Source organism: Diadema antillarum, unplaced genomic scaffold (genome assembly GCF_040938485.1).
Source record: "Diadema antillarum isolate AM-2024a unplaced genomic scaffold, OU_Dant_1.0 seq00001438_RagTag, whole genome shotgun sequence".
In the NCBI taxonomy this organism is placed as follows: domain Eukaryota; kingdom Metazoa; phylum Echinodermata; class Echinoidea; order Diadematoida; family Diadematidae; genus Diadema; species Diadema antillarum.
The window spans coordinates 778,475-803,287 of NW_027272188.1; the positions used below are offsets into that span (position 1 = coordinate 778,475).

Sequence of the window (24,813 nt, forward strand, 5' to 3'; positions counted from 1 at the left end):
AGCTTGATATGAAAGAAGGTACAAAGCAAATATAGTAGGGGAGGAATATGATCGTTGATTTTTACGTTGCCATGGCAACCCAATACAAAGGTTTTAAGTTGAAGTTGATTACAGGAAGCTATACAGTATAACTTCCAGTTCTGAAGAGATTTCATTTGAATAGGTGCAACTGATCGACTGGACGATTGGAGGTATTTGTAATACTTTTTTCTGAATGTTAAGTGGTATATGTTGCCATGGCAACTACACATTTAGATTTTGGTTAAATTCATAGGAGACTTTAGAACAGAGCTACCAAGTCTCACGCATTCTGAGTGAGACTCGAGCATTTAGGGGCCATCTCACAATCTCACGCATGGCACCCATCTTTCTCACACATCGAGCGAAGTCTGCAACTCGGGCCTATAATAATGAGCATAGCCCAAAGGATTAATGTGATAGTTGCAATTGAAGGTATATTTCCCTTTTGTCATTCAAAATAGGTAAAAAACAGTCACTTAAGTATGAACCTGATTGCATCATTAAGAGCTAAAAATTGAAAAAGCTCCCTACCGCGATACCGAGGGAGGGGTAAAAAAAACCTCCCACCCTCACTCATGCGCCGAGATGCTGAGCCATGAAAATCTCACTAATAAAATTCTTTTGCACTTGGCATCCCTGTTAGAACTTCCATGACTTTGAAGAGACTCCCACCAGGGTTGGTATGATTGATCAATATAATGTACCGGTATAGCAGAATTTTTATAAGCAATGAATCTCGAAAAAAAAAATGTATTTCTGTTTTATTTCCGTGGTTTCACTTCTGGTATGTCATTGAATTTACTATTTCTGTGCGACTTAGGCTTCATAATCTAATCATGAAAATAAACAATGCTCCTGTTGTATACTCATGCTTTGCTTACTGTAACCAATACTAGTATGATATATCGTCTTATCATGTGTATACTTTGACAAGATCTGGAACAGAACTAGAGCTGTAAACGTGTACAATATACATGTCACATATACTTTGTAGCTTACCACCAGGTGAATTTCATTCAAAAATAAATAATTAATAAAACAAGTTGGCTCCAGCTCTGGTTAATTATTGTGTTTTCATCATTGTGGGCTTCTCTGGCACCCGGTTAGCATACAATTTTGTAATTATACCTGACATGTGGGCAAGCTTATTTCTGACAGCAGCAAGAGCAGAGTTCTGTGCATGGTAATCCAGCTTTCGAGCACTTGCAGCGAGAAACACATCCAGCTTCTGCCCTGCAGCCACACTTGATGAGCTCCTTACAGGCTTTAGCTGCTTCAGGAATGGTCAACCAAACTGGTGCCCAGTGACCATCCTCCATTGTCCATCCCCATCCCTCTGGAGAAGGAACTGCAGATTGTGCCTGGCGACATGTTGTCCAAATGCCACTTTGGTATAATACCCTCTTGATATGCTGGAGCAGTGCATCCTAATATAGTTTGGAAAAAAAACCACACCAGATATATTGTATAGTTAATCAACTGTTTCAACAAATAATAACATGTTACCTTAACATAAAAAAGAACTGTTTGGTTGAGATGGTGACAAATTCCTATCATATCTGTTTCTTTTTAATACCAGTACTTAAATACTATTTTCATAATAGCAAGTTTCAAAACAAGCCACCAGGCTTTGAAGGTTGTACAAACAAGAACTTGAGTATCGCATTGCCCAACAGAATGATTAACTCCATTTGCATTATAGGAAATGATTATTTAAACTATGAACACTGATGTTGGTATCATTATGTTATTTTCATTGATTTTTCAGGACATTAATCATGTTTTTTTCAAAAGTATTTGCAATTTAATTTCTTGTTCCGTGTATGTCCTATCCCTTGGGGTAAGGAAAGTGACTGTGAATGTGCAAATGAACGTACCTGAGTTGGGGGTATGTTCTCCAGGTTTCTTTTCCTCTTGCAGAAGAGCTCTCGGCGCGCTTCATTCACAGAGACGAGATTGCTTGTCACATCATACATCAGGACTGTAAATCGCTCAAGACAACTGATATGTTCAGATGAAACATCTACTGCTTGGAATGGATGATCCACAAAATGAAGGAATGCTTGTGTCACTTCAGGATAAGATTTCCAGACCCTCCATGCACTTTTCTTCCCTTTTCCAAGGAAGCAAGACGTGGTATCACAACCTGTGTAAGCATGAAACAGGGGCAGCGCTCGTGACTTGTCATCTCCAAGATGTTTGCAAATGTTATTGATGTTGTAGTGACAGAAGTTCTTCCCCACACCGAACGCCACCCAAATGTCAATGTCAGGATGTTCAATGAACAATGATGGAAACTGTCCGATGAGAATAACAAGAACGTCTGTGTCCACTGTTCGGATTACAATCTTCCTTGACCCTCTCTCCACTGCATGCTGAAGATGAACTGTGATTCTTGTATCTGCTTCTTCATGTGTGCAGTCTGCCATGGGTTCACAATCACCCCTTGCAATCACCGAAGTACCTGAAAAGTCATAAAAGAGAAAAAGAGAAAGACTTTGAATTTTCTTCTCTGCCTATGGACCCATAGATACATGTGTTCTAAAGTTACATGGATAATACTTCAAGATTAGTGAGATCATATGAAGCTCTTCCCAAACTAATTCCCACTCATCAAGCTTTTGTTATGCATTGGTTGTAATTACACAAAATGTATCTTAATCTTATAATTATTAGAGATAGTATTGTCTAAATCAGAAGTACATAAAGAATAACGTACCTGAGGTTACATACAGCTCCTTTTCTTTGGGACACTCTAGTTCAGCCACTCTCTGTGTCAGGAATGCGAACAGCTCTTCTTTGTTAGTACTGTCTTGGAGGAAGTCTTTCCAGTTGGCTGGCATTTTGGTCGTGGGTGCTACCTTTCTGCGCAATCCACTTCCACGCTTCTGTCGAGTAGATTCCTTGATGCTGCAGGCTAAATATCGGTCCCACACCAAGTCTAGTCGTTTGATTCCTGTCAATTCACGGTCCAGAATGGGCTTGAACACTGTTCTTGCATAGTCTTCAAATGTAGACACGGATGATGTTGGCAACCCATGAACTAGAGCTGCACCATCAAAAATCTTACAGTCTATGTGTGCAGGCGGCTCTCCTTGTCCATTTGTGTCCAGACATGTTAGTAATTTGGACTTGCTTGATGTCAAGCGCAGTTTCCCGCCAATTGATAGAGATGGTGGGTGTACCTGATTCTCGTGGCTGAAGAATACTGTTGGGTCACCATCACGCAGCTGGTTTGCGATGTACATGCGACCAAAGAGGCTCACATCATTCTGAAGAGATGTAATTTTTGCAGTTTTGCGATTCCTTTGTGTCTTCACTGATGTCTTGAAGAGCGGAAGAGAATTCTTTTTGATTGGTGCATGGATGGATTTGGTTTTTTCAATGAACACTTCCCGATTGTACGCTTGATACTGACTGGAACCAAGTTCTTCGATATGCTGTACTGTCTCTACCACTGATTTATCAGCACATACCCGAGAGTGCAAGACCAACAATTCAGAATGGTCCTCAAGGAAAGGGTTGCCATATTCACTGATTGTCTCAATCAGTTTTGCTGTTTGACTACTGAAAGATTGTTGATCTGATTGAGTCTCTTCATGATGTTTGCAGTTTTCCTCTGGATCTTCTTCAGGTAAGTATTCACGTTCAAACTCTGTCAACAGTCTGGCTTGCTCGGGACCTGCAAGCATCCATCGTTGGAAAGCATCAGGATTTTCGGTTAAGCCCACGGCTCCATCTTTACCTTTGACTTTTGCATTTTCCTGTTCATGGACTTGATCAATTGGAAGTGCAGAAAACCTCTTCTGTGTTTTGCTTACAACCCAGTTCTTCTGGAGCCCCTCTGATACAGCGTCTGGTAAGGACTGCATGTCTCGCAGATGGACAGAAACCCAACGGCAGTAATTGTAGTGGTCCAGTGCAAAAAACAAGAACATCAGGCTTTGCAGTGACTCCACAAAGAGGAGGAAGTCCCTCTCTCGATGAGCTCTGATGAATATCAGGATCAAAATCTGAGTTCGCAAAACCAAGTCCCAGTACTGGAAGGTAGGGCTTTTACTAGACATAGAATGTCTCCAATCCTCAAATGTTCGGTTCCCACTTGTTGCTGCAACCTGTTCAAATGCCTGATGTTGTAACTTCGAAAGAGCTAGGGCAGTTACCTGGTGAGCATGTCGGGTCCTTGTAACATGAGCAGCTTTAATGAAGGAGTTAGCTGTACCTGATGATGCAACACCTGAGTCGGTAAGAGCTTCCGTCCATCCGCTTTTGTCAAGGAAATCACCAAATGCTGTCCACAAGGCTTTCTCCAAATGAAATCCACCAAACATGATCACAAACTTATCCTCACCATGGGTTGAAGGCCAGGTCCATTGTATGTGCTTGCAGTTAGCGAATATTGGACAGTCACACGCCAACACAGGGATTTGGCCTGGATTAAGGAAGTTAGTGACAGTTGCAAGGACATTCATAGCATGCTTTATCATGGCAGGCGAGTCTGCCTTCTCTTGGAAGAGAGGGAGAAGTGCGATGACAGCAGGAGGATCAAGAGGAGGTGATTGCTTAGATGCATGATATGCAGCCCATGAGATCACTTCTCCTTTCTTAAGTGTTTGTCTGTCGAGTAGTTCAGAGGCATGCTGAATCCATTTTCCCTCTTCTTCTTGTGCGTCTTGAAGCTTTCCATCTACAGCCGTCATAGTAACCTTGGGAACACTAGTAGATGATGCTTTGAGATGGACTGATTCGACTATGCTATACGAATCAAGCAGTTGAGGTCTCTCATTTGGATTTGCAGGAAGAAACCACTGTGATACCCGCCTCCGTCCAGGATGGTATTGTGTAGGAAATTGGATGACACTTATGTCACTTCCATGAAACGATCCTCTAGCTGTAGTTGACGATGGGTTATGATCAATGTTGTCTAGTGCCCCAACTGTAAAAATGCCTTTCCTCAGAATGGATGGACACACAATGTTTTCAGCTGTGAACTGCTTGCACATTGCAACTGATAATTTCTTCTCTAACTGTAGAACTCTCTCATATGAGATGCTTAAACCAAGCCTGGCCAGTTGATTTATCAGCTGCTTGTTCCTTGTCGTGGTATGGATGTTCAGGCCAATGTAGATTGGAAGTGGTGGTTCTCTATCCTGAGACTGGCGTTTATGCGGGGTCGGATTTCTGCTCTTCTTCTTTGAATTATGGAGGAACATCTGGGCCATTGTGCAACATGCCTGTGAGTCATCACCATCCTCATTGTGTTTTAAGTCTGGTCCGTAAAGGATCATTGATGACAGGAGTGTAAGACTTGGAAGCATCTTCTGACAATTCGGGGGGAAGCTGCCGGAAAATTCAAAATGTGTTTTCCTGAACATTTCTTCTCTGCAGATTTTCGCAACTTTGGCGAACAGGAAAGCTTCAGTTTGGTAGTCTTTGTCCTTTAGAGCATCCTTCAGCATTTGTTGCATACCTTCAGGGAATATGAGAACAACATTCTTGCCATCTGATTGTTCTTGTACGCCTGTTTCGAAGAAGTGATCCACAAGCTTCATTTTCAACCGGCCCTTGTTCACAGATACATGATGTCCAAGACTTTCGAGACGCTGTTCATACTTCTCGTGGAGATCGGATAGCTTGAAGATGTACTGCCCATCTTCTATTGCAAGCTCAACATAAGAAACCAGCTCAACAAATGCTCGAGCATGTGCTCGTTCGCCCTCTGTCGTTTCTGTACTGGAAGAACCAACTTTGCGCTGATGGCCCCTATAATTGTTCCTAAATTTAGTCAAACAATCTATGTGATACTTCGCTTCTAGAGCAATGATGTCACTTCCTGCTATTTTGTGCATGAGTTCTTCATCTTGCATATCACTTGCCATTTTCCTGAGAGACTGATCAGCTTCAAATGTTTGAAAACTATGCAGTTTGTCATTGCCAATTTGTTCACAGAAGAGACACAAACTCCTGTATTCAAATCCCGACTTCTGGCGCTTTGACCGTCTCATGTCACATTGTGCATCTCCTTCTTCTTCATCTTTTCTTTCCCCTTTCAATTTGCGTTTGAGTTTGTCATTATTAAATTGTTGATGACAACAACGGTGCCACAAGGCATTGTTTCTCACAAATGCCTCAACTGTTCCTTCAGATCCAAAGTCCACATCAATTGGCAAGGCGTTTATTTTCCTGAACTCCTCAACATTTTTCAAAAATGAAGCATAAACCTTTTCAGCATTGAGTCCCCCTTTTTTTGGACAGTGAAGTTTTTCTTGTGTTTGTTCCTGGCAGATTACACAAATGCTCCAATCCATGGTGACCTAAAGAGAATTAAGAAAATTAAAATGAATATAATTAAAATCAATACTACAGATACCGGTACCAGTAACTTACTTCATTCTTCTCTCCCCACCTCCACCCCTTCACTTTGGCTTATAGATATACAGTTGTAGCTGACTTGAATAAATGTCATTATGTAACATCATCTTTGATTGACAAGACACTAGAACTTAGCAATCATTTCATTTTGCTGCTGGACGCATGAGGTTAGTTGAACTATTGTTGTTTTTAATGTAGTACACTTTTTCCTCCTATTAATCACATGGATTTGGGATGGAATGCATTTTGACATGAAGCATCATAAATATTTGAATAAACCGCCTCTGTGGTCGGGAATATTCCACTCTAAGCCATTTTTTTACGCCTTTGTAAACTTCCCCCTAGACTTTGTTCACCAGCCAATTACAATTACAAATGTGAACCAACCAAACATTACTTTTGAATAGCATGTCTATAGCTATCAGACCCAAAATATTCAAACCACTTGGAGTCTTTATCAGTGAAATTACAAATGTAAAGATATTATAAGAAGAATTCAAAATGTCTCAATTTTACTTCAACTCTGGAAACAATAAACATTTACCCTTTTTAAACCTTTGAATAACCTCCATAAGAAGTAAACACATAGAGAGCAGAAGGGAAAACAATACATAAGTGCTTACAGAAACTGAGCAGTCCCTGTGTTAAACCTATGGGACTCGGACAATCTCAAAGGAAACAGGTTACATTTGTTTGGAAATATGTGGGGCAATACCCAAAACAAAGTTTTCAATGCAATAAATGCAGCTCTCCTGCTGGTAGACTAGTGGTTTTGGTAGAAAAAAAAATATTAGCTGCAACACACCTGGTTCTGTCATTGTCCAACATTTATCTGAACCGGTGTGATGCCACGCTTTGCTATTTCTCTTCAAGAGGTAGATACTGCTTTGATAATCCTTTATCAGTAATATCAAATAATTTAGTAAAAAGGTGCTTAAGAATACTGGACTGTTCCAACAATCCCCCCTCAGGTCTGCAACACAGACTAACCACCTGCTACCATAGGAAAACCAGTATAAAGTAGTGCATTATTGTAAACATGCACATGTAGTGATGTGGGTCTGAATTCCAAGACTAGCAACCTAATACTAGTACATTGCATTGCCTACGTACATAGTTGTATTGCAATTGCCCATGTTGTACGGTACAGTGTGCAGACCTCCTCACAAAGTCTGTAAACAGACTGCAGATCAATGTGACTAGACTGAGACATGATGAAATGTATGTATGTCATCTGAAGTATCTAAAAAGTGCAGTTTATTTTATAGTAGGAATAAATCCCTGAGGAAAAAAAACACATTATCTAATAAATTATTTAGTTGAACATTTGAAATTTGCATGAGAAATAACAGTTAGTGGATTTGTAATCATTTAAAACCTCAATCCGAGGATTTCTTGATCTAATTTTTATTTGAAAAAAATATCTGTACAGTCAATTGTCTGTGATACATGAAATTAAATATTATAGGCTTAAATTGAAGGAGGGAATTTTCTCATTCTTTATAGTAGGCCTAAAGGTGCTCCACACTGGAGATTCGGTTTATCTACTGTCATGACTGTTTGAGAACAGAACTTGAAGGCTTAATGTTAGAGGTCTAACGCTAGACTAACTCAGCAACTGACATTGATGGTCAAATGTAATTGTTAGAGGGTCTAGATATCTACCCCTGTAGGGTCTAACAGTAACATATTATGTTCCATATAAAACGGTCTAGATAGTCTACAACTGATTGAAAGTTTAGAATCTAGGCCTAGGGTCCTACTTCCGCTTTAAAGAATTTGACCCAACTAGATTGTTCTAGGCCTACTTCTAACCTTAGTAAGGTCTACATCTGGCAACGTGCAGTATATGCTTAGGCCTAGACCTAACTAACGTTAGGTTAGAACCTTTTCTAGACACCTAGTGTTACCGGTACTTAGAACTGCTAGGCCAGGGGCCTACTGTTTATATACAGGCCATAGAGGTCTAGGTCTAGAAGGTCTTTAAAAAGTAAATGCAATATCCTCAGGCTTAGCACATCTAAAATGCTAAATCATGAAATCACTGGCTCACATGATGTAAATGAAAAATCTTCTAAAATTAAAAATGATTAGGGCCTACGCCTAATCAACGATCGAAGAGGTCTAGAATTTAGAAACGTTCTTAGACTCTCTATTACATTGTTAATGTTAGGTGCTAGATCTAGAACTAGACCTCTAGGATCCCTAGATCTATTTAGATCTAGGTCCTATGTCTAGAATTTCGTCTAACTGTTAGATCTATAACAAAGAACGGCTCCTAAGTGTTAGAACCTAGATGTAACATTAGATTCTAGATCTAACGTTAGATCTAGATTCTAAAGCTAACATTAGATCTAATAAATAACCGTCGTTTATACGCCTGATTCTTCAGTCTAGCGGTCTAGACCTTGATCTAACAGTAAGAATTAATGGTTAACGCTAGAAACCTGTCTAGCAGTCAGGTGTCACCTCCAGATTCTCTGTTTAGGGTGCCTAGATCTAGTTCTAACGACACACGTTAGGACCTAGGCCTAACGAGCTTAATTTTTTATCCACTGCCCCCAAACAAATGGAATCTGTCATGCATTCCAATCTAACGCTAAAGGCCTAACGTTACAGCCTAGGCCTAGCCTAATTTAACCAACACTACAGTAGGCCTAGGCCTAGGCATATAACGTTAGGCCTACACAGGTTGGTCTAGACTGCATAGACAGCCCAGTCGCTGAATCAAAAGGTTCTGCACGGTGTCTTGTCGGCTTAAACCTAGAACCCCTAAGTGTGTTAAAGATCACGATCTTTGATAAAGTTACAGGTTGCTTGCTCCTAATTTGTTACGTTACAATTACAATAGTTTACATAGAGGGTCTGAAACAAACCAATTAACAGTTAGGCCTAACGACCTACGTTAGGCCTAACAAACGGCTACATGGATGAGTCTAACGTTACACTAATACACCACAGTCTAACTCTTATAGTCTAACGTTAAGCTTAATTTGTAATTTTCTGACCCAAAACAAAGAATGTCATTAACGTTGTTAGGGTCCCTACATTGCATACTAGAGTCTAGAGACAGTATACCTATAAGTCAAGTGGTTAGTGTCTAGATCTAACCTTTCCTGTCACACACATCAGTCTCACTCTCACCAGTCTTAGACTCAATAAATGAAACTATCAATATCATTCTCACCAGTTAGGGGCCTAATTGCCAAAGCTTAGACTAGATAGGTTCTAGTTCTATATCTTTTTTCAAATTTTGGTGTAACTTAAACAACGGGTTGGACTCACTCTATTAACTAAGTTAGTCTCCAACCGTTTGTCTTATTAAACAATTACTCAGTAGGCCTAGGCCTACCCGAATTACCTACGATGACACCCAGAGGCAGTATACAGACAGTAAGTTGAAAACTTGAGTTGTATGATGGGGGTTGTGTTTCTGGACACTTAAACTTATGTTTGCGCGTGAAAACTAAATTGCACCCTTTCCCTCAAAGACTTGATATAGACTCCTCATTTTAAATGCTAGACAACGTACTCTGAAAACGGCGTGAGAATTAACCTGCTAAATCGTTACATTTCCCCTTCAAAGTACAAGTACAACTCTATAACAGTTATATATGTACGCGTCCGGTCCCACAACGCTTGGTCGTATTGTTTGGACTATTGTAAGACTAAGAGGGCCGTTCAAAGGATTCAATCCTGAGCCTGGGGCTGAGGAGATCCATGTGAAGTACCTGGTACTGTATCCACGGAATTATCAGTCAATTAATTTGTGGCCCTCTACAAGTTTTCAATTTACTGGGCGTCATCGTAGGTAATTCAGGTAATAATTCAGTTATTGTTATTGACTACCCTTAACGTTAGAATTGACATTGTCATTCTATATTACTTTCATATTTAGCTTGACCTTGAGTAGAAAACCCTCTAGGCCTGACGACAAAGTTAAATCTCATCTTTTGAATAACATTGGAGGTCTATTCCAGTAAATGCTATAAGAGTAAAAAGTGACTTACCTTTGTAATGAGGAAACATACATGTAGATCCGATCCCCAAAAGTGGCCAAAGCCAACAAAGGCCAAGATGAATGGAGTTTTTTAGTCACTGCATTGGCTGGACACAGCTGTTTCTCTCATGCTCAAATTGCTGCAGCTAGCTGCGATGCAGCTACATACACATAATATGTACGTGTAGGCCTTCCTGCACTGTGCGGTGTGCTCACGCACAGTACACTGTACATTACATGTAGGCCTAGCCTGTAGCCAGCTAGCTGTCTTGCCTAGCTAGCTAGCTGGCCTTTCAGAACTTTAGACCAATCAGATGCGAGCATTGAGAAATTAGGTGAATGCACTGTTGTACTAGTCTATGAATTCAGACATCATTGCTTCATATGTAAAATTTTAAAAAATGTGCAAATTAAGGGTATTTTCTCATTATTACTGTTGGCAGATTTCTTGGAGCACCCCCTAATTTTGATCCTTATATATATACAAATGTCTGAGGAAAAAATTACACTTTTGTCCGGCGTGTCACGATTATCAGTATATTTGTCCCTAAGCCACCCCACTATGTCCTTTCCGGACTTTTTCAAAAGTGTATCACTGTGCATTTATCAAGATGAAATGAAGAGCTTGTTTCCAAAAGGCGCTAGATCCATCATTTTCAATGGATTTAGCGCCTTTTGGTTGCAAGCTCTTCAAATACAGATAGAAGGTTGAAGTTATGTTTCGAATATTTTCGAAGCCAATTACAATGAGAATATTGTTCTTGGAAAATCTGTAAAAGCACTTCAAGATTCTCGGACATTTTGTACGAGCTTTACCTTGAGTAACAAATTACGTGGATTTATGAACCATGTGAAGCTCTATGAATAAAATCACGTGGGAAAAAAACACCGAGTAAAATGTGGCATTAGACATCTCCACCAGTTGTCCACGCAGGGGCGGATCCAGGAATTCTGTAAAATGGGGGGGGGGGGCAACTAATATTTCTGGTGCCACTTCCGGGTTTCATTTCATTTTTTGTTCTTTTTATTATATTTTTAACGAAAAATAAGGGGTACGCCGGTTGCCCCCCCCCGAACCGCCAAGCTGCCAAATTATTGCTACGAACCTTATCCAACTTATCTTAACAAGACTAAAATGTCATTTAAAAGTCAACCTTATTGAAAGATCTGAATTCAAATTGAATTTTATATGTGATTAGAATTGATTTACGCGACCACCGATGTAGCAATAATATGCGCTTGGAAGAGAGCAATCATTTAACCGTCTCGATGCTTAAATGAACCCTTCGAAGGACAAGGCAATGAGAAACTGCAACCAGGGGCCTTCGCCAGTGATAGTTCTTGATCTTATCCCCCTACATTGTAGCTCCTCGTGTATCAAAACACGCCAATACTCTCAAGTTGGACGCATTAGTTGTTGTGGTAAACACAAGAAGAAATTGTATTCGACATAATTGTGTGACTGTAGTTCTTAAATTGCTAGTTTCTGATAAAAATTATACATGTGCTGTATAAAACTATATAGATAATTTCATTGGCCATTGTGGATTTTTCCTTCATTTTTCTTATTCGGAATATTATCACGGTCTATAGCTTGTTCCGATGATGCAGTGTGGTGTCTTAGCGTTATCCATCCAGCGATCATCATGCAGATGGATAGACTGAATCTTGCCAGCTTCCATTGTCTCTTTGGTCCATGTCTATGTGACTACTGGCTCTCTACCCCACTCTAACAAACAAACAAACAAACAAACAAACAAACAAGGAATCTAGTATAAACAGACGAGACAGACTTACCAATGTTAAGACCTGTGCGACCACGAACCACGAAACCCTGATGAAGACACTGAACAAGATTCCCTTTTCCTTTTTAAGTTCTTCATTAAAGTCTCTCCGATGACCAATTATTGTCCTGTAGTATCCCCCCCCCCCAAAAAAAAAAAGAAAAAAAAAGAGTTCGACGGCAATTTATCTTGAAATTTTTCAAATACCTACTGTGAAGTTTACACGGAGTCAAGTGTAGTGGAGATTGGACATGATAAACAGAATAGATCGATTCCCGCAATATAAGCATGCTTGATGAAAACCGAGATGTTCGAACGTCAAAACAGTTTCAGACTTGAATTTTTGTCAGTGGGTGGCGACTATGATATCTGACTTTAAAAATGTCTTCTTTTCCCCCAGATAATACTATTTTGTAGCTTCTCTGCTTCTCTGTGACAAACGGTTTCAGGATATAAATGTGATGATGTCGTATATGTTAACAGCCGAAACTTGGAAGATTATCGATCTCCATCGAACAGATCACATGTCCGTTAAAGGTGAAAGTGATTTTCTATTTATAAAAGAACGATCCAAAAACAGCGACAACACTCGTTAATAGAGCTTTTCTGCTTAGATCGTTCCGTATGTTTACTACTTGATATATCATTAAAAAATACAAGTGGAAATGAAACCAGGAAGTAACCTGTTCTGTGAAGCGACCCTCATCATCTTTTATTTGTTACATGATTCTCAAAACCTGTCGTCAAGACAGTCGAATGCATCATACGGACCTTCGGAAAATAGATAAAAAAGCAATAATAACAACATTTACGCAATACCATGTCCCGTTTGATTAACATAATGTTGTTGATCCAATGCCCATTAGAACCTACATCTTTTATATAGTGGATCCTATTGCACGAAGATTTCATTAAGGTTTTCTCCCATTGTTTCGGATTTTGTTTTATCGTCATTTTAGTCCTGTGTAAAGCAATGTTTAACATGCATGTCCCACTGTTCATGCAGCATTGAATTGAAACACTCTGGAAAAGCAGTAGATGAGATTGATAGCTTGTTTGTGTTGTCGTCTCTTAGGACTGTATGACGTTGAACAAGCCCATTTTGTACTTGTTCAACAGCAGTTTCAGTTCTGGAAATTCGATTGTCCAACTCACTTGAACACGAATGAGAACACATATGCAAATCATGGGAATGACAATCATGGTACATGCATAAATCCTCTTTGTATCTGTTTGTGTGATACTCCAATGAGTTCCATTATTATCTGCATCTCCACCATCTTCACTTTGATTGACGTGAGCCAAGCCGAGAAATGTGTTTTCAGAAAGGCACTTTTATACTTCCTGGTTCACTTAAGCGTAGTGTTCAGTAACATGAAATTGCCTAATGCATGATGCTCGTCAAATCAGTGTGAGCAATGTGAAAGCAATGTAAGACATAAATTCTTTGCCATTATGTACGGACTTTGTATCGATGTCTTCAGAAAAAAAAGTCCATCGATAGTGTGCAGCCTTTAGGGTAACATGGACAAAAGTGGTCCTTGATAAACTTGTGAAGCACTGATATAGTCTTAAACATTAATGCATTCACTGAGTTCATAATGTTTATCTCTAAAGAGAACCTTAGCTCCTACAATTTCTATAGGGTAGTCTATATAGGTTACATGACAGTTGTTCCTGCGACAATTGCTCCCATGAAATATCTGTACTCCAATCCAAATATACATTCTGCACACACATATAACCCTAATCCTAATTCTAATCCTCACATCAAACTAAACCTAAGACCCTATCGCAACCCTCATCCTAACCCTATAAGTCCTTTAAATCCTTGAAGAAAATAAGACTGAAGAAATATTATTGTCGCAGGAGAAAATGTCACCAATCTGTCAATATCAATACTATTGCCTTTATCAATGAATGTTTCATCTCACAAAGTAATGTATAGTTTAACGTAACATAAGAATGATCATAAGAATGACGGTGCGTGTGTGTGTGTGTGTGTGTGTGTGTGTGTGTGTGTGTGTGTGTGTGTGTTTATATTCGAAGAGTTTGTGGCACTAGGATACATTTCCCACGCCCCTATATCTGGGATTTTTTTCCCCCAAGGTTTCAGCAAATAGAAAATGAATAACAAACACGTGCATCATCATGCAGATGGATAGACTGAATCTTGCCAGCTTCCATTGTCTCTTTGGTCCATGTCTATGTGACTACTGGCTCTCTACCCCACTCTAACAAACAAACAAACAAACAAACAAACAAACAAACAAACAAACAAACAAACAAGGAATCTAGTATAAACAGACGAGACAGACTTACCAATGTTAAGACCTGTGCGACCACGAACCACGAAACCCTGATGAAGACACTGAACAAGATTCCCTTTTCCTTTTTAAGTTCTTCATTAAAGTCTCTCCGATGACCAATTATTGTCCTGTAGTATCCCCCCTCCCAAAAAAAAAAAGAATACGACGGCAATTAATCTTAGAATTTTTCAAATATCTACTGTGAAGTTTACACGGAGTCAAGTGTAGTGGAGATTGGACATGAGAACATAATAGATCGATTCCCGCAATATAAGCATGTTTGATGAAAACCGTGATGTTCGAACGTCAAAACAGTTTCAGACTTGAATTTTTGTCAGTGGGTGGCGGCTATGATATCTGACTTTTAAAATGTCTTCTTTTCCCCCCGATAATGCTATTTTGTAGCTTCTCTGCTTCTCTGTGACAAACGGTTTCAGGATATAAATGTGATGATGTCGTATATGTTATGTAACAGCCGAAACTTGGAAGATTATCGATCTCCATCGAACAGATCACATGTCCGTTAAAGGTGAAAATGATTTTCTATGCATAAAAGAACGATCCAAAAACAGCGACAACACTCGTTAATAGAGCTTTTCTGCTTAGATCGTTCCGTATGTTTACTACTTGATATATCATTAAAAAAAATACAAGTGGAAATGAAACCAGGAAGTAACCTGTTCGGTGAAGCGACCCTCAGCATCTTTTATTTGTTACATGATTCTCAAAACCTGTCGTCAAGACAGTCGAATGCATCATACGGACCTTCGGAAAATAGATAAAAAAGCAATAATAACAACATTTACGCAATACCATGTCCCGTTTGATTAACATAATGTTGTTGATCCAATGCCCATTAGAACCTACATCTTTTATATAGTGGATCCTATTGCACGAAGATTTCATTAAGGTTTTCTCCCATTGTTTCGGATTTTGTTTTATCGTCATTTTAGTCCTGTGTAAAGCAATGTTTAACATGCATGTCCCACTGTTCATGCAGCATTGAATTGAAACACTCTGGAAAAGCAGTAGATGAGTTAGCTTGTTTGTGTTGTCGTCTCTTAGGACTGTATGACGTTGAACAAGCCCATTTTGTACTTGTTCAACAGCAGTTTCAGTTCTGGAAATTCGATTGTCCAACTCACTTGACCACGAATCAGAACACATATGCAAATCATGGGAATGACAATCATGGTACATGCATAAATCCTCTTTGTATCTGTTTGTGTGATACTCCAATGAGTTCCATTATTATCTGCATCTCCACCATCTTCACTTTGATTGACGTGAGAGAAGCCGAGAAATATGTTTTCAGAAAGGCACTTTTATACTTCCTGGTTCACTTAAGCGTAGTGTTCAGTAACATGAAATTGCCTAATGCATGATGCTCGTCAAATCAGTGTGAGCAATGTGAAAGCAATGTAAGACATAAATTCTTTGCCATTATGTACGGACTTTGTATCGATGTCTTCAGAAAAAAAGTCCATCGATAGTGTGCAGCCTTTAGGGTAACATGGACAAAAGTTGTCCTTGATAAACTTGTGAAGCACTGATATAGTCTTAAACATTAATGCATTCACTGAGTTCATAATGTTTATCTCTAAAGAGAACCTTAGCTCCTACAATTTCTATAGGGTAGTCTATATAGGTTACATGACAGTTGTTCCTGCGACAATTGCTCCCATGAAATATCTGTACTCCAATCCAAATATACATTCTGCACACACATATAACCCTAATTCTAATTCTAATCCTCATATCAAACTAAACCTAAGACCCTATCGCAACCCTCATCCTAACTCTATAAGTCCTTTAAATCCTTGAAGAAAATAAGACTGAAGAAATATTATTGTCGCAGGAGAAAATGTCACCAATCTGTCAATATCAATACTATTGCCTTTATCAATAAATGTTTCATCTCACAAAGTAATGTATAGTTTAACGTAACATAAGAATGATCATAAGAATGACGGTGTGTGTGTGTGTGTGTGTGTGTGTGTGTGTTTATATTCGAAGAGTTTGTGGCACTAGGATACATTTCCCACGCCCCTATATCTGGGATTTTTTTTTTCCCAAGGTTTCAGCAAATAGAAAATGAATACCAAACACGTGCACCAAGATTGGCAGTGACGAAATGCAATTATTATAATAACGACATGGGATGTTTGTGTGGTAATCCAGCGAGACTAAGCTAATAATCCTTCTTTGTCATCATTAATGAATTCACGGTGTGCGTTTAACGAGCTTTCTTTCAAAGCTCATTGGTTTTTAGATGTGTTCGCAAGTTTGGTCCTTTTCAAAATCATTTACATACCACAAATGAATTATGAAAGACTAAAATAGTATCACATCCTTGAATGTACTACAAGTCGACCTGCTTTCCCTGTACATAAGTTCATTGTACTCTGATGAATTAAGGATAATCGGTGTTGTGTCAAACGATGTGGAATAACATGGGCTGACCTGAGAATCGCCTTTAGATGTGGAACCTATCTATATTTAGTGTCCTTTAAACGAACTCAATATATATATATATATATATACATATATATATATATATATATATATATATATATATATACATATATATATATATATATATATATATATATATATACATATATATAAACATATAAATATACATGTATGTGTGTGTATGTGGTGTTGGTATGCGTGAAAAGTTCACTTATATATTTGTATGATTATGTCCATTTGTCTTAACCTGAGATATATAAAATTTAAGCGGCTAACAAACAAGCCTCCAAATTATAGAAATATTATGTGTATTTATTTCACATCTACAAACATACCATTTTTAGCAACGACCAGTAACATTGAAATATTTACGTTTCTCTATCAAATTATGCCCACGACCTTACTTAAACACGTAACTTTTTCGTATTTCTCCTTCTCATTCTGAAGCATCAACAAAATCATCATACTTTTAATCATCCTCAACACCTCAATCTAAGTTATCATCTCTATTGTCTGCATATGAACTTTAGGCTGCCCACAATTTATGCATTAAATTTAAAAAAAATGACAACAATCGGCAAAAGCTAAATATGCGCTCAAGGTACAATGATCACCAGATTGGCATTTGTGTCTGTGTGTGTGTATGGTGTGCATGTATGTGCGTTTGTGTGTTTATCATACGTATGGTATCATGACCGGGACACGTTTCCTGTTGTTGTTGTTTTCTTCTGAAGTGTTGAGCAAATGCAAATAGCAAAAGTATACTATACGTCACATCTGTGAAGGCTGGTTATGACGAAATGTATTATTTTGTAGTAGGTCCTACTAACGGCATGGGATGTTTATGTGGTATTCAGTTAGATACTCAGCTAACAATCTTTCATTGCTGTTTTTAATTTCAGTGGAGTCATGGTGTGCGTTTAATTGAGTTTCCTTCAAAGCTCATTGGTTTTATATGTTTTCGCGGGTTTTGACCTTTCAAGAACATTCACATATCACAAATGAATCATGGAAGAACAAATAATATCATCAATAGTGCCTTACAATTTTTTACCTGTCATTTGTGTGCATGATTTTATTGTACACCTTGAATATGAACGTGCATGACAAAACCAAGAAAAAGTCGCACGCCCTAGTTTTCTTTTAGAACTGAAGATAGGTGTAATGGGTCAACCTAGTCGAACTTGAGTTCTTCATATTTCAAAGTTTGGGATTATAGAATGAGAAATTGTATTTTAGCATCTTTGCTAGAACAGTTATCTTTCTGTTCTGTAGAATTGTGTGATTTAGGTCCATTTGTATTTATCCAAAAAAAAAAAACCTGCACACATTCTTCACTTTCAACTGCAATAACTTTGGAAAGGATGATGCTACAGCTTTCAAAGTTCGTATTAGGCATGAATAGATTATACAGAGCATTCTTAATTTCAATTTGATTTGATAACCCCTTAATCGTTTTTGGTGAGGTATTTTACATCCTGTTTTCCCCCCATGTACTGCACGGAACACATACAGAGTTAACAGCCAAAACTTGGAAGATTCTCAATCTCCCTCGAACAGATCATATGTCCGTCAAGATGAAAATAACTTTCCATGCATAAAAGAACAATCCAAAAACAACGGCAGCACTCGCAAATAAAGTTTGTTCTTCTCCCTAGATCGTTCTGCATGGTTACTAGTTGATATATCATTGAAAAAAATGCAAGTGGAAATTAAACAAAGCAAAAGAACTGTCAAACTAAAGTGTGATCATTTATTTGTATGACGAGTCAATGCAGCATAATTTGCACTATATTTTCCAGTAAGTATACTGTTCATTGAATATACCCTCAGCATCTGTAATTTGTCACAAGATTCTCAAAACTGAAATAGAACGCAAAGCAATTATAACAACAATCACGCAATACCATGTTCTGTTTGATAAACATAGAAAAATGTTGCTGATTTCACGCCCATTAGAAACTGCATCTTTTGTATAGCGGATCCTATTCAATAAAATTTCATTGACGCTTTCTCCCTTTGTTTCAGATTTTGTTTTATCGTCATCATGGTCCTGTGTACAGCTGCAATGTTTGATATGCATGTCCTACTGTTCATGCTGCATTGAATGGAAACAATCTCGAAAAGCAGTAGATGGGATAGATTGTTTGTGTTGTAGTCTCGTAGGATGGGCGTCAATTGAAAACGCCCATTTTGTAGTTGTTCAGCAGTACTTTCAGTTTTGGAAATTCGATTGTCCAACTCACTTGAACACGAATCAGAACAAATATCACGCAATTCATGGAAATGACAACAATGGTATATGCATAAATCCTCTTTTTATCTGTTTGTGTGTTACTCCAGTGAGCTTCATTATTATCTGCACCTCCGGTTTGAATTGACATGAGCCAATTCGAGAAATATGTTTCAGAAAGGCACTTGTTATACTTCCTAGTTCACTAATGCGTAGTGTTCAGTAACATGTTAAACATGACATTGCCTAATGAATAATGCTCGTCAAGTGTCAGCTTCTGGCAGGGGAAGGCCAGAAAGCAATGTGAGACATTACATCTTTGCCATATATGGACTTTGTACCGATGTCTTAAGGAAAAAATTTTATCGATGATGTGACGTGGACAAGAGGGGTCCTTTACAATTTTGTCAAACACTAATTGCATTCACTGAGTTCATAATGTTTATCTCGAAAGAAAGCCTTGCCTCCTACAAATCCATAAGGGTATAGTCAATATCGGTTCCATGACAGTTCATCCTGCGACAATAAAATTATTTCACGTAATATTGGTATAATTAATAAGCTTAAGTTTTGTTTTCCTTTGTCGTCCCTGCTCGTATTATATTCTTCCTTAATATTGCCATATTTAAGTTACGGTATTCTCGCGTGGGGAAATACATATAAAACATTCTTAGATAAATTACTTTTATTGCAAAAGAAATCACTCCGTGTTATATGTCATACTGCATTTTTGTCCCATACTGACCCACTATTTTATGAGCATAAAATATTGAAAATTAATGATTTGTATTTGTTTAATCTAGGACAATTTATGTATAATTATAATAAAAATAATCTCCCAAATATATTTGAAACAATGTTTCAAAGAAATCAATCCATTCATAATTATCCAACACGGCGATCAAATGATTTCCATTTGCCATTTCTGAGAACTTTGTTGGCTCAAAACACATTTATTTACGACGGGCCAAAGTACTGGAATTCACTTCCCAGTAACATTACTACAGCTCAATCTCTGAATTCCTTTAAGAATAAATTAAAATCATTTTTATTGCAACTTTACAACATCCAACAGAGTTAGTTTCCCTTTATCATCTCAGTCAAGTCATCATTCTTTTTTACATAAGTCCTCCTATTAAACTATGTCCCTGTCTGTGTTCTAAATATAACGATGTGTTGTTTTTTTTTCTCCTGCATTCTTACTAACATAACTACGTATAAAAGATGTTTTGCATTACATTCAATCCAGCTTGTATTTTATCACTTATTTTACATTATGAAATCCAGATTGCTTGCGTCCACGATGGCACATGCTGTAGTTCCCTCTTTTTTCTCCCCTTTTTTCCTCTCTTTTTTTCCTCTTTTTTTTTCCTTTCCTTTTCTCTCTTTTTCCTCTTCCCAATCATTTTGATGTCAGTTGACATCGGTTCGTTTATTGTGTTTTATATTGATGTTTTGTGTATTTTTCTGAGGGTCCCATATCGTACAAGCTTTGCTTCTTAGTGGGACCCTCCACTTCCATCCTCATCCTTAGTTGACTTGTATTATACGCTTTATGTATTTAACAAAGATGTAATCACATCTACTTTTCATTTTCATAATTTCCTTATGTACCTTTTCAAGTTTTGTTCTGTATCACAAATATCCCGTGTATATGCAATGTACATAAATTTCTTTGTTCATTTTGATGGAGGTGAAAATAAAGTTGAAAGTTGAATCGCCCCCATGAAATATCTGTACTCCAATCCAAATATAAATTCTGCCCACACACATAACCCTAATCCTAATTCTAATCCTCACATCAAACTAAACCTAAAACCCTATCGCAACCCTCACCTTAACCCTATAAAGTCCTTTAAATCCTTGAAGAAAATAAGACTGGATAAATATTATTGTCGCAGGAGAAAATCTGTCAATATCATTACTATTGCCTTTATCAATAAAATGTTTCGTCTCACAAAGTAATGCATAGTTTAACGTAACATAAGAATGATCATAAGAATGACGGTGTGTGAGTGTGTGTGTGTGTGTGTGTGTGTGTGTGTGTGTTTATTCGAAGGGTCTGTGGCATTAGGATACATTTCCCACACCCCTACATCTGGAACGGAGGAGTTTTTATTTCCAAGGTTTTAGCAAATAGAAAATGAATAACAAACACGTGCACCAAGATTGGCAGTGACGAAATGCAATTATTATAATAACGACATGAGATGTTTGTGTGGTAATCCAGCGGGACTAAGCTAATAATCCTTCTTTGTCATCATTAATGAATTCAAGGTGTGCGTTTAACGAGCTCTCTTTCAAAGCTCATTGGTTTTTAGATGTGTTCGCAAGTTTGGTCCTTTTCAAAATCATTTACATATCACAAATGAATTATAAAAGACTAAATGATATCACATCCTTGAATGTACTACAAGTTGACCTGCTTTTCCTGTACATAAGTTCATTGTACTCTGATGAATTAAGGATAATCGGTGTTGTGTCAAACGATGTGGAATAACATGAGCTGACCTGAGAATCGCCTTCAGATGTGGAACCTATTTACATTTAGTGTCCTTTAAAAGAACTCAAGAATTATGTATATGTATATGTATATATATATATATATATATATATATATATATGCATGTACACTGCAAAAAGTCCGGTATTAAATAGTGAACACCGAGCTGGTGTTAAATTTTCGGTGCTAATATGGTGTTAAATTAACACCTCCTGGTGTTATTTCCAAATTTTAAACTGTTTTTTGAAGAGTTTCTTAGTAACTGCACTTCTTGTTGATTTTTTATTTAAACAAGACGATCAAGAATTTTACATTAAAATACTAGATTTTTGAAAAAATGTGAAAATAAATTTACACCAAAGTAACAGCAGCTGGTGTGGTCTCTTATTGAAGCTGGACGGGTGTTAAACCATTGATATTAACACCAACAAATGTCAAATCAACACCATGTGGTGTCATTTTTTAATCAACACCAGTACAGTGTCAAAATAACGCCAGGTACAGTGTCAAATTAACACCACGAAGTGTCAGGTGAACACTTTTCAACACCATCACAGTGCATTTTCAACACCTGTAGGTGTGGTCCTTTTAATATTGAAGTTTAACACCTGTGGTGTTAAATCTAACACCGATGTTTTTAGAGTGTATGTGTGTGTATGTGGTCTTGGTATGCGTGAAAAGTTCACTCATATATATGTATAATTATGTCCATTTGTCTTAACCTGAGATATATGAAATTTAAGCGGCTAACAAACAAGCCTCCAAATTATAAAAATAATATGTGTATTTATTTCACATCTACAAACACACCATTTGAGCAACGAGCAGTAACATTAAAATATATATCCGTTCCTCTAGCAGATTATGCCTGACCTTACTTCAAAACGTATTTTTATCGTAATTTTCCTTCTCATTCTGAAGCAGCAACAAAATCATCGTACTTTTAATAATCCTCATCACCACCATCCAAATTATCATCTCTATTGTCTGCATATCAACTTCAGTCTGATTACAATTTACGCACTAAATAAAAAAAAAATGACAACAATCGGCAAAAGCTAAATATGCGCTCAAGGTACAATGATCACCAGATTGGCATTTGTTTCTGTGTGTGTATGGTGTGCATGTATGTGCGCTTGTGTGTTTTATCTAAAGTATAGGTATCATGATCGGGACACGTTTCCTGCTCCAATACAATTTGTTGCTGAGGATTTTTTTTTTTGGAAGTGTTAAGCGCAAATAGCAAAAGTATGCTATACATAACATGTACATCAAGGCTGGTTGTTACGAAATATATATATATTTTTTTGTAATAATGGCATGGGCTGTTCATGTGGTAGCCAATTAAAAACTCAGTTAACAATCCTTCATCGCTATTTTTAATTTCAATAGAGTCACGGTATGCGTTTAATAGGATTCCCTTCAAAGCTCATTGGTTTTATATGTTTTCGCGGGTGTTGACTTTCAAGATCATTCACATACCACAAATGAATTATGGAAGAACAAATGATATCATCAATAGTGTCCTGCAATTTTTTAATTGTCATTTGTGTGCATGATTTTATTGTACACCTTGAATATGAACGTGCATGACAAAACCAAGAAAAAGTCGCACGCCCTAGTTTTCTGTGAGAACTCAGGATAGGTGAAATGGGTCAACCTAGTCGAACTTGAGTTCTTCATATTTCAAAGTTTGGGATTATAGAATGAGAAATTGTGTTTTAGCACCTTTGCTAGAACATTTATCTTTTTGTTCCGTAGAATTGTGTTTTAGGTCCATATTTATTTCCTTAAAAAAAACCTTAACACACTCTTCACTTTCAACTGCAATAACTTTGGAAAGGATGATGCTACAGCTTTCAAAGTTCGTATTAGGCATGAATAGATTATACAGAGCATTCTTAATTTCAATTTAATTTGATAACCCCTTAATCGTTTTTGGTGAGATGTTTTACATCCTGTTTTTCCCCCATTTACTGCACAGAGCACGGTTTGGTAAGATTAAGCGCTTAAATTAAACATTTTACACACTCTTCACTTTCAACTCTAATAACTTCTGAATAGATGATGCTCTTGCTTTGATAATTTGCATTAGTCATGGACAGAAGGTGTTTAAGTGCATGCTTAATTTTAGTCAAATCAAATGATCGATTTTTTTAAATTCAGAGCACAGCTCAAGGATTAAGCGCTTTATAATTAACAGTCTCTTTTCTCAGTATAACACACTTTTCCAGAGTTTGTGCTGTTTTTCCAATGTTAAGATTGTCCATTTGAATTGAGGTCAACGTTATCTTAAAGCTTCAAATCTGCTCTTTCCGAATCTGTCCTTAACTAAGGATCCACGTGTGGTGACTCTTTGTTGGTTTTGTGATGCAGGGTCACATATTAAAGTCATGAATATAAAAATATTATGTATGTATATAAATATATATATATATATATATATATATATATATATACATATATATATATATATATATATATATATATATAATATGTATGTACACATGTGTATATGTAATACATGTATGTATCATTTATATTATTATTATATAATATGATTATGTGTATCCTTCTATATCCTGTTATATTGAATGGGTGTATACGAGATTTAAGTTGCTGAAAAAAGAAAAACAAATATTGAAATTAGTTCAAGATTTCATTATCTTCACTATAAAGATACTTTTTTTTCGAGTAACGAGTGCAGGTAAATTGAACAAGACATATTTTCCTTGTTTAAATGGTGATTGTCATAGAAAAAAAAAGAATTTAGTCTTCATAAAATAAGAAGCTCCTTTCTAAGGTGCAAATTGCATTGTCATCAATTTTCGACTACTTGGCAAGTGTATTCATTCTTACATGTCCCATACGATAAATTCTTCGATGTGTTGAAATTCTTGTGAAAAAAAAGAATGGAGGTGTCACGCAATGAAAAATTAGTTTTGTTCCAGCGTTTTGTTTTACTTTATAAGATATTAAGTCACGCTGGATCTAACACAGAAATTATTGTGCATGCTTGACCGCACTTTGACTCGCACAGTAAGGCCAGGCTGGTTAGCATTCCTAGCTGTGTAGTTTGATATTTATTCATTAGGTGAAATAACATCTGCTCTCTC

General features: G+C 37.3%; 1 protein-coding gene across 1 annotated transcript; it reads right to left on the reverse strand.

Moving 5' to 3' along the window:
• Nucleotides 1-882: 882 nt before the first annotated feature.
• On the reverse strand, nt 883-3,269 carry LOC139709498 (uncharacterized). Its single transcript, XM_071621459.1, has 3 exons — nt 2,741-3,269; nt 1,899-2,485; nt 883-1,448 (listed from the first exon to the last, which is right to left on the reverse strand). Exons 1-3 carry the CDS (start codon nt 3,267-3,269, stop codon nt 1,167-1,169), a joined length of 1,398 nt encoding a protein of 465 aa, XP_071477560.1. The 3' UTR covers nt 883-1,166.
• Nucleotides 3,270-24,813: the final 21,544 nt, after the last annotated feature.